The 11343-nt window shown below is 39.1% G+C and overlaps 1 protein-coding gene across 31 annotated transcripts in view; it reads left to right on the top strand.

Annotated features, from left to right (window-relative positions):
- TENM2 (teneurin transmembrane protein 2) overlaps nucleotides 1-11343 on the top strand; it is a 1410959-nt gene that overhangs the window by 1397000 nt on the left and 2616 nt on the right. For all 31 annotated transcript variants that reach the window (XM_085518796.1, XM_015875933.3, XM_015875927.3 and 28 more), the window contains 5 exons: nucleotides 39-214; nucleotides 1793-2028; nucleotides 5933-6229; nucleotides 7160-8774; nucleotides 11025-11155. In XM_085518796.1, the coding sequence (XP_085374922.1) occupies nucleotides 39-214; nucleotides 1793-2028; nucleotides 5933-6229; nucleotides 7160-8774; nucleotides 11025-11155 (2455 nt within the window). The remainder of the gene's footprint in view (nucleotides 1-38; nucleotides 215-1792; nucleotides 2029-5932; nucleotides 6230-7159; nucleotides 8775-11024; nucleotides 11156-11343) is intronic.

Raw genomic sequence — 11343 nt, 5'->3', positions numbered from 1 at the left:
TCCTCATGCTTTTTTGCTCTTACTAACTTTTCTATTAGCTATGATCATGAAGGGCGCCTGACCAATGTAACACGTCCCACTGGAGTGGTAACTAGCCTTCATCGAGAAATGGAAAAGTCTATTACCATCGACATTGAGAATTCTAATCGGGATGATGATGTCACGGTCATCACAAATCTCTCCTCTGTGGAGGCTTCCTATACAGTTGTTCAAGGTACCAAAGTGCACTTCTCAGCACATCTCCTAACCACACACACAATCTGAGAAAGCAGTTCTCAAAAGATTTGTGTCAAAAGTACAGTCATGAGCAGGGGGAAAATGATAAGGTTTGCAAGACAAAATCCCATAGAGCTCATTCCTAAAATGACAGGTCTTCAGGACAGGTAAGAGACATTTCACAATCATACTTTGTGTCAAATATGTGTGGTCATTATCTGCTGATGAAAGTTAGTCCTGCTGTTACCTCTTCTGTCAGGTTCGCTTTACCCACTAGTGCTGTTCTCTGTACTTCACTGCAAAATCTGACTTTGCTGCCACAAAATGCAACCTGGCTGATGAATGTTGACTGTCTATGTAAAAATCCTTGTGGAAAAGGAGGCTCAAGTACCTTCTCTGATCAGACATGAGTTTTTCAAATATATATGCTACCGTTAAATATAATGTAACACAGCACCAGCGGATGGTCTTGTGCCCCAGTTAGCGCGTGAGAGAATGGTGTTAAGCCACAAGCATGTCCAAAAAGGTCAGCAACAAAATGGTTAAATGTTTGTGTAGAGCATCCCAGCACCACCCAAGCATTATATCTGACAAATGAAAGCAGTTACAGTTATCAAAGACAGACTGAAAGGAATTTGGTGAATGATGAGGGCTTTTAAATTAAGATACAATGTCACTTGCATGAGAATATCGTCACTGAAAAATAGCCTCCTCCTGACATAAACGTCAACATTTATAGACTACTATACCACGACATGTCTGGTTCCAAAGTCTTTATTTCTCTTATGCCAGATGATGAATTATGTAGATGCTGTCCTTTTGTCAGACAAATATTGATGCTTTGGTGACAGTTGCCCGTTGTAGCCCTCTCTCCTCACTGTCTTAGAACAGACCTCACTGTGTCAAAGCTGGGAGAATAGCACTGCCGTGAAAGTACTGGATTATTTTTATAACTTTCCTCAGAAAGCAGAAAGGCCGGGGGTGTGATCGGTTAGTGCAATTCTTGTGTGGCAGAATGAAGAATGACAAATAAAGGACTGTGGCTGCCAGCTTGTATTGTTGGAGCCTCATACCTTGAGGATTTAAAGCTAAACTAATTCTGTTCAAAGCACCTGCTTGGAGACAGTTTCTAAACAGACAGGAAAAGAAGAGGAGCTTACTTGGTCACACACAGAAAGAGTCTAACAGTTGTGTGGGTTTTTGTTTTTTTCTTTTTATCCTAGAGCTTAATGTTTTACTGTTTATCCAGCAGTTCAGTTTTCAGGACTTTTTGCTCATATTAGAAATAAATTACGTGGTTGCAGTATATCACTGTGCATTTTGATTCATAATTAAGACTAAAGGGAAAATGTAATGAAATAAACATAGTATCTCTCTGCAGGCTCACTGTTACACTACTGTTCTTTACATGAATCAGTAACATCTGTAATTTCCATCATAGTACCACGTAAGTGGTAATTGCAGGCTGACTTCATTTAACATCAACAGGAGTGCAATAAAAAAACAATCAAATTAAGCTATATGTTTTCTTTATGACTGGAGTAGCTAAATTATTTTCTTTTCATTATTGCTGTAGATCAAGTGAGGAACAGCTACCAGCTCTGTAATAATGGTACTTTGAGAGTGATGTATGCCAATGGCATGAGTATTAGCTTTCACAGCGAACCTCATGTCCTGGCTGGGACAGTAACTCCCACCATAGGACGATGTAATATTTCTCTACCAATGGAGAACGGTTTGAACTCAATTGAATGGCGTCTGAGGAAAGAACAGATTAAAGGCAAAGTGACTGTGTTTGGAAGAAAGCTCAGGGTAAGTAGAATTGTTGCAGTGGCAGCATTACAGTAATGATCTTTTCTTCTGTGTGCTGACAGCTTTCCATTTTGAAGAACTCGTCTTTTCTATTTTCACTTCTTTAAAATGTGTGATTCTAAGATTGTCTTTGGTGTGAGAATCTTCTCTTTATTTGAGAGGCCAGTTAAATATGGGGAATCATCTGTAATAAGCTACAGGAATCTCATTACTAAAAGTGTTCCACAAGAGGTTGATAAAAATGCCCCGAATATTGCTGATAGTGAGAAAGAAAAAGAAGCTGACTACTTGTAAAAATCCCATGTCACACTTAACCACAGTCAGTCCTCTGAAACACACACAGAGTTTGACCTAAAATCCCCCTACAGCCTGGCAGACTGTGTTGATTCCTTTTCCTAAATGGCATGGTTGGAAAATAACTACCATAATTACAATGTCATAATAAGCATAGGAAATGAAAGACACTCCAGTCATGTAATCCATCCCCTGCAAAATTAAAGATCTGCTATATCCAGATTAATCCCATTCACTTCTCACCTATGCTCTTTTCCACCTGTTAAGTACCCAAACACTCTGGTTTCCTCAGTATATGCAGTTTTGAAAGGTTTTGAGATTCCAGGCAGAAAAAAAAAAATGTAGCGCTGATCCAGGTCTTGTTTTTGTTAATAATTCTTTCAGTATTGTTGGTCATGAGACACAATACTGGGTGTTCAAGAGGGCCATAATAAATGCAATGTATTTAGCCAACTGCTTGTAAAAATTAATTAGACTGGGATGTTAAATTCTGGTATTTTCCTCTTGCTTAACATCTAATTCACAGTCTTCCCTTATTTTCACAAATCCTCAGAATATGCACATATTCATGTGAGAGGGGAGATTAGACAAAAAATTGAATGAGATTAGCAGGTAATCCTAAATGACTAAATTTTATGGCTGTGTAATTGATTTTTGATGTGTTGACCTGCACAAATTGACTGTAAGTAGAAAATATATCAGCTCTGTATTTTGACTGGGTGTTCAAAATAAAAATAAAGAGGACTTTAAAATGAAAACTGCTGTAATCCTAACTCTCGATACTAAAAATTTAATAGAGGTACTTGTGGTAATTAACTGGAGTTAAACACGTCTTCGAACGGAAACCTTGCCTGAGATAGATTCTCTTGCATCATGTTTATGCAAATGAAAACACTGCTTTATCTAGCAACACCTCAACATTTAATTGTCTGGTGTTAGTTCATGTAACAATAATCACATATCCATTTAGCTCTTTTAAATGAAAATCACTGTGAGATTATAACAGGTTGAGTGGACTGAAAATGAAATCTGAAAACGAGGAAGAAAGCATAGAATGTATTTGCATCTCATTTATCCTAATTCATCTTTATAAATTGTTTAGAGAATGAAATACAGCAACTGTGTTGGGAAGTGGGTGTGGAGCAGCATTGGGCAGGGCAGCTGCGGCAGCTGTGCCAAATGCAATGCCCAGCAGCACCAGTGGGGCCGGGCTGCAGAGCACGGGCAGCACCAACCAGGCTGCAGGGACTGCCCAGGGGAAGGCTCAGCATGTGTTATTCTGTGGGCCTGGCTCTGATGAGAACCTACTGTTAATCTCCAGTCCTTCGATAGCTTGTTTAGGAGTAGCTGGGCTGAATGTGAATGCAAGTACAGTCCCTTTGTGTGGGCTGGAGGCAAGCATCATTCCTTCATTCACTGTTACCGCTTCTTATAGTCAGTACTAGACACACAAACAGAAGTGAGGAGAAGTGGGAACCTCCTCCTCCTTGACCACCTGCCACTAGTTCACGTGCCAGTATTTTCAGACAAGGTCTGGATCAAATTTCCTTTAGGGGAGTTTCTGATACGCTGCAACTGGGTGATTTCTTTTGCAAGGCCTTTTACCCACGCACAGAAGGGCTGTCGCCCTGTTGCCTCTTGTTCAGCAGCATCAAAAGGAAGAAACAGTTGTGCACAGAGGTAGCAGAACAGAAGAGAAATGGCTTTTGAGATGATCCTCAGTCACGATATTTACAACAGTGTTATTAGTGTTCCCAAGGAGAGTGGGAGTTAGTTGTTCTGTTTGGGTTTCTATATAATTAATATGACACCACAATTACACTCTGGCTTTCCTTGTAATACAAACAAAACTGAAGTTACTGAGTTATCCAAACAGAGGCTTCTTTATTCCCCAAGTGCTGTTTGTGTGGCATAATCATTTCCAAAAAACAAATACTTTGGTTTTCTTTGGGGAAAAACAAAATCTAATTCCCTTTATGGTGCCTTTGGGTAAAGGGAGGATCTTTCTGAAATACTTCTTAAAAACCTCTGTCTATCATTTATTTAAAAAAAAAAAAAAAAAAAAAAAAAAAAAAAAGTTGGCTTTGACACATCTCCATCATGAGAACTGACCTCACGTTTACAAAAGCAGAGTAACCAGCTGAGAAAGGGTTGGTGCCATCTTTCCCTTCCAAAGCCTCTTTTCTGCTAAGTTGGGACAGCAGAGCATGATCCGTTTTGAGAAGATGTTTTTAAAGACACGCCACGCCTTTGCTTTGACTCACAGGAGAAGTTGTTGCTGAAAAAGCATTTGGGAAAACCTACAGAAAAGCTTTTTCTAATGATTGCCACTGAGGAAATGCAGACTGTTAAAGAGCTAAATTTTATTAATGGGAAGAAAAAAATGAGGATAATGAGCGATAATTTGAAATAATTACTTCTTTACAAACACAAAATTGTATTAATTTTAAATTTGCTGTCAGTGCAACTGAATGCCTGCAGAGTCGGTTGTGATGGGAATTGAGTTTACCCCTGCCAGTGAAAAGATCTCTGAATAACTTTCATGTCTGCGAGAAAGGCTCAGGGTTAATTTACATATTGTTTGATGTGCGGTTTAATTTTGGATAACAGAAAGCGTTGCTTAATCAAAGCTACAGAAAAATATAAGCTGAAGAACAAATTCCCAGAAACCGATGAATACTTTCTAAGCAGTCATTGCTGTCAAATGATATCTAATTTAAAGACTTGTACTTTATTAATGACACATCTACAATTAAATTACTTAAGAAGCTTTATCATATTATAGCATTAGCCCAAATTCTGTGGCTTAGCCTCCAGTGATTATTTTGATGTATCTCTCATTAGAGTGCTTTCATGAGAAGCCTCACCATTTCGTATGCTTATGTTCTTTTGTTTCTGCATTCCTTTTGGTTGGGGTTTTTTTGTGTGTTTTGGTATTTCCCTCCCCCCCCAAAAAAAAGCAGTAAGAAATGTTGGACTGAAACATTTCACGCTGTGCCTTTATTTGAAAACTTGAAAACTAACTAAAAACTAGATTAAAAGAAAAAGATTTAACCTGACTACTTAGAACATTTGTTTTGCACAACTAGAAGTCCATCCCAGCCAGCTTGACTGGGATTTTTGATCAGAAGAAATGAAATACATCGCAAGTAATTGAGCTGCTTGAGGAATCTGTTGAATATTTGGGAAGTAAATGAAGAAAACATTAATGGTATGAATTAATAAGTGGGGTGTTCCAGCTAAGGTGCCTAAGTGGTTAAACCTCCAAGAAGATAGAAGGTTATATTTTTTTCTATTGCCCTTGAAGTGACTGAAGGGAAAAACTCTTAAGTTAGAACTACTGGTGGCAGAATTAAAACAATGACTTCTATGCAAAATCACTCGTCATGCTGCTGATTGATAACAGTCTGCAATTTAAGACCTAGGTATGCAGTATGTCTGTCCTTTGTGATAGGGGAATCCTTTGTCTGTAGGACGACAGCTTTGGAAGACAGCCCAGTAGGACATATCTGATATTACGTAGAAGTGGAATATGAAAGCCTGTCAATCTGAATCCTACACTTTCAAAAATTCAGTAGTCACTGAACGCAGCCCTCATTCATTCCAACAGGTTCACGGAAGGAATTTACTGTCCATTGATTACGACCGGAATATACGCACAGAAAAAATCTACGATGATCACCGCAAGTTTACCCTGAGGATAATTTACGATCAGCTGGGACGGCCCTTCCTCTGGCTGCCCAGCAGCGGCCTGGCTGCTGTCAACGTGTCCTATTTCTTCAACGGGCGCCTGGCTGGGCTTCAGCGTGGAGCCATGAGTGAAAGGACAGACATCGACAAGCAGGGCAGGATCATATCGCGCATGTTTGCAGACGGGAAGGTTTGGAGTTACACCTACCTAGAAAAGGTAAGTGCTGTTGTTTTACATTCTGTCCTGTGTTACAAAGAGACAGTACTGCTTCACTTCGTTGCTTCATTTTAAGCCCTATCTATAATAAATTCACACAGAAGTTACCCAAAATACAACATAAGCAGTTATGTATTACAAAACCTGTTAGTAATCCCATTGTGCTTGCTTGATCCCAGATGTTATCAGTTTTCAATTAGTAACTAAATTTGACTATTTTTTTAATAGGAAATTCTTTGTTTGTGTTTTGCATCTTTTGATATTTTCCTGAAAGTGAATAGGCCACCACATGGTGGCATAAACTAACATGAGTCCTGCTTAATTAAGAACAAAAATGCATGACTAAACCTGACCGAAGGTTCAAGTCGAGCAGGTAATTCATTATGAATAAAAAGAAAATACTGTAATGCATTTTTATTTATCCTAATTAAGACTCTTTAATAGTGAAAGAGGCTTAAGTACCTGAAAATTGCGTATTATTTTCCCCTTCCCTTCTTTGAATCTGTAGTTTTAACCTGTTCTCTACTTAGTTTGTCATGTGCTTCACAGCAATGGCTGTGAATTACAATTGCTGGCAGAAAGATCAATCAATTCATTTACCTAATTCCGTTTCATCCTTTATTAAAAAAAAAATAAAAAAGAGGAAAGAAAGAAAGAAATCCTACTAAAGAGAGGGTAGCTAATAGGTTACTAACCTATGCTTTCTCTGGAGTGTCAGCATATTGATTTCCAAGTAGCAGATCCTTTCATCTGGCAATCTGACAATACTCCAGAGCAGTTTTGTGCCCCTAACTAATGTATAGGTGTCTTTTTATTAATTTAACATTATTGCCTCTTTAGTAAACTTCTGTTTTTTTTTTAAATGCCCTCTCAGAGGTCACAAGCTAAAAGCTGGTAATTGTGTATGTGTGTTGTGTTTGTTTTCCACAGTCAATGGTACTACTGCTTCAGAGCCAGAGGCAGTACATCTTTGAGTATGATTCTTCGGATCGGCTCCATGCTGTTACTATGCCTAGTGTTGCTCGGCATAGCATGTCAACTCACACGTCTGTTGGCTACATTAGGAATATATATAATCCTCCTGAAAGCAACGCATCAGTGATTTTTGATTATAGTGATGATGGGAGGATTTTGAAAACATCATTTTTAGGTACTGGCCGACAAGTCTTTTACAAGTATGGAAAGCTATCCAAATTGTCTGAAATCGTTTATGACAGTACAGCGGTTACTTTTGGATATGATGAAACTACAGGTGTCCTAAAAATGGTGAATTTGCAAAGTGGAGGATTTTCTTGTACAATCCGCTATCGTAAAATTGGCCCTCTTGTTGATAAACAAATCTACAGATTCTCTGAAGAAGGTATGGTCAATGCAAGGTTTGATTATACATATCATGACAATAGTTTTCGAATTGCAAGCATCAAACCTATCATAAGTGAGACTCCTCTTCCAGTTGATCTTTACCGTTATGATGAGATTTCTGGCAAAGTTGAGCATTTTGGCAAATTTGGAGTTATTTATTATGACATAAATCAAATTATTACTACAGCAGTTATGACACTGAGTAAGCACTTTGATACCCACGGACGCATTAAAGAAGTTCAGTATGAAATGTTCCGATCCCTGATGTACTGGATGACTGTGCAATATGACAGCATGGGAAGAGTAACTAAAAGAGAACTAAAACTTGGGCCGTATGCCAACACAACCAAGTATACCTATGATTATGATGGAGATGGGCAATTGCAAAGCGTAGCAGTAAATGATAGGCCTACCTGGCGTTACAGTTATGACCTGAATGGAAATCTTCACCTCCTGAATCCTGGAAACAGTGTTCGATTGATGCCCCTGCGCTACGACCTACGAGACAGGATTACGCGCTTAGGTGACATACCATACAAAATTGATGATGACGGATTCTTGTGTCAGCGAGGCTCAGATGTATTTGAATACAATTCCAAAGGACTTTTAACAAGAGCTTACAACAAAGCAAATGGGTGGAACGTTCAGTACCGTTATGATGGACTTGGCCGAAGAGCTTCCTGTAAGACTAACCTGGGGCATCATCTACAGTACTTTTATGCTGATCTTCACAATCCAACAAGAGTAACACATGTCTACAATCATTCCAATTCAGAAATTACCTCTTTGTATTATGATCTGCAAGGCCACCTCTTTGCAATGGAGAGTAGCAGCGGGGAAGAATATTATGTTGCCTCTGATAACACAGGCACTCCGTTAGCCGTATTCAGCATCAATGGCCTCATGATCAAACAGCTTCAATACACTGCATATGGGGAGATTTATTATGACTCAAACCCTGATTTCCAGCTGGTTATTGGGTTCCATGGAGGGCTATATGATCCTTTAACCAAACTTGTCCATTTTACCCAAAGGGACTATGATGTCCTTGCTGGACGCTGGACATCTCCTGATTATACAATGTGGAAAAACATCGGTAGAGAACCTGCGCCTTTCAATCTGTACATGTTCAAGAGTAACAACCCTCTCAGCAATGAACTGGATCTAAAGAATTATGTAACAGGTAAGATTTTCTTGCATTTTGGTATAAATAACACTGTAGTTTCAAAGTTCATTTGGGAAAGGAATAAGAATTCACCTTACTAGCCATATACTGGTATCAGAGCATCAAGATTGGGCTATTTTCCTTTCTGTGCTGTGAAAAGGGCTGGCTACCCTTGATTCTTTGATACTGCTCCTCCCTTAAGGAAGGGCGAGAAATGAGAAACCACAAAGAGAAACGGGGAGGATGAAGAGTCATTTTGGCCTAAATACTTGATGTGAGCTCATCCATAGGGTTCTTCCTTTTGAACTCAGTACGGTACGGAGATGCGTTTGTAAAAGATGTAAAGCAAAGTTACCAGTAAGCAGGTTAGTTGCAGAATCAAGAACCAGAACATCTCAGAATCTCTTCCCTTCAGGGCTACTTTCAAAATTAACTCCTGACTGAGCCCACAGAAACATTACATATTAGCACCAAAAATGGATTTAATTAAGCCTCTTTTTCCCATTTATCTTTTAATATGCAAACAGTTTTTAGTCCTACAACAAAAATCCTATTTTTTTTCTTTTTTAATTATTATTTTCTCCTGGAATACTTAATAAATTGTATGGCTCATGTTCAGAGAAAACAATAAAGTAGTTTTGATTGTGCATGCTAGAACTGGGTAAAACTTGTAACCCCTTCTTAATTAGTAATAATTTTTCACTTAGTAAGATCACACAGTACTTGAACTGGCTGCCGGCAATTTCTAAAAAGAAAGTTAATTAACATGTCTTTAAGAAAAGCTTTTTTCAAAGTTGAGTCTGTAGTATACAGCAATTAGAGCAGTGATACTTGAGGAAAAGGAGCTATCTTAATTTTAGCAGTACTTTGAAATTCAAGCAAAGTGTGCATTTCCTTCAAAGAAGATTGTAGCGGGTTTCCTTCACTCTCTGGGACACAGTCACATGTGTGACATGCTGACCTCAACTGTAGCTCCTTTGCAATATGAAGATGGTGGGATTCTTCTCAGTGTGAAAAATATTGACTGAGATTACTTTGGAATGAAACTTCATTGTCTTAAATGCAACAAAACCCTGTTTCATTTATAACTGTTTGATTGAAACCTTCAGTGCCATCTTCTGATATTTTGCTATATTCAGAATTTGCATTTATTTTATTTATCCATCTACTGGATTAAATCCCAGAAAATACATTGTCTTTTGGATATAGCACATACCTTCTCTGCAAAAATAATTCATTTGTGGTTAAAACAGTTGCTGTATGGACTTATCAAATTGTATTGCACGAGAACCTTGGATTTCATGGTAGGAAAAAAAAAAAAAACCTCTCTCATGTAATTGGAAATATATATAAATATCTTCATACAAACAGAACATTTTAGTACTTATTTTACTGTCAGAACAGTTGAGAAAAGGAGACGTTTGCTGTCACAACCAATAACTATTACACTTTACAATGAGTAATACACATTACAATGTCCACAACCATCGGGTATTACATTTTTTATGAGGCAGCCACTAAATCTGTGGGGAAAAGAGGCTTTGTAGCAGCAGGCAGGTGCTGGCTTGTGGCCTTTCATGCCCTTGGGGCTGGCAGTGCACGGCAGGCGCTCAGCTCTCAGTCCCCAGGGCTCCGCAGCAGTGAGCAGGGCATGGTGGGCACTTTCAACTAGAAAAGAAGACAGAGCTTGTCATGTCAAGCTGAGAGCTGGAGCTCCCCAAAGCACATCCCTGGGCTGAGGTGAGACCTTGCCCTGCAGCCCCTCCCTTTCCTCCTGCACCCGCAGTGCACCTGCCTGAGCGGGCACAGCTGCGCTGTGGAAGGCAGACTTCTGAAGCCTCTGACTGCAGTTAATGGGTCCTCCAGGGACCTCAGGACAGCTAGGAGGAGCAGAAAGAAGAGAAGCCATGCGTTTTGCCAGAACACTTTGTAGCTGTTCTTAGGAGTACTGCCCTAATAAAGCGCAGTTTTACAGCATAGCTTATGGATTTCATTAACCTCATCAGGCGTCAGAGATGGGACAAATATTGCATAAAGCGTTCCAAGTGCAGTCATGGAAGAAGAATGAATGAAAGAGGTTGTGTATCACTGATGAACTTTTTAGGATATATTTGAGGTGATATCCCATGTTTGTTCGCTGTGGAATACCATGGTTCTGAAAACTGCTACTTGAAACAAATGTGGTCAAAGGTGGATTTCCTAAATCTGTGGATTTTTTGTCCATATGCACTTTTATTTCTTACTTGCCTCCTTACTTTTGATTTTTAGATGTCAAAAGCTGGTTGGTGATGTTCGGATTTCAGCTTAGCAACATTATTCCTGGTTTCCCTAGAGCAAAAATGTACTTTGTGTCACCGCCATATGAGTTGACTGAGAGTCAAGCGTGTGAAAATGGACAGGTAGGCAGAAATGTGAAGTCCTTTCTCCTGATAAATTTGCCTCCGTCTGTGAATAGAACTGCTGGCTCTTCAGTAGTCACAGTGGAAGGCCAAGAATTTATTTCAATGTAAAACGAAAGTGAGCATAGCTGGATTTTGTATTAATGAACATATGTCTTTCTTGCCAGCCTTCATTATCATAATTACAG

The sequence above is a fragment of the Coturnix japonica genome, chromosome 18 (assembly GCF_054131305.1).
Source record: "Coturnix japonica strain WE chromosome 18, WE-NBRP24, whole genome shotgun sequence".
NCBI classification, from domain to species: Eukaryota; Metazoa; Chordata; class Aves; order Galliformes; family Phasianidae; genus Coturnix; species Coturnix japonica.
The sequence above is the reverse complement of the archived record's forward strand: the minus strand, read 5'-3'. Positions and strand labels throughout refer to the sequence as shown.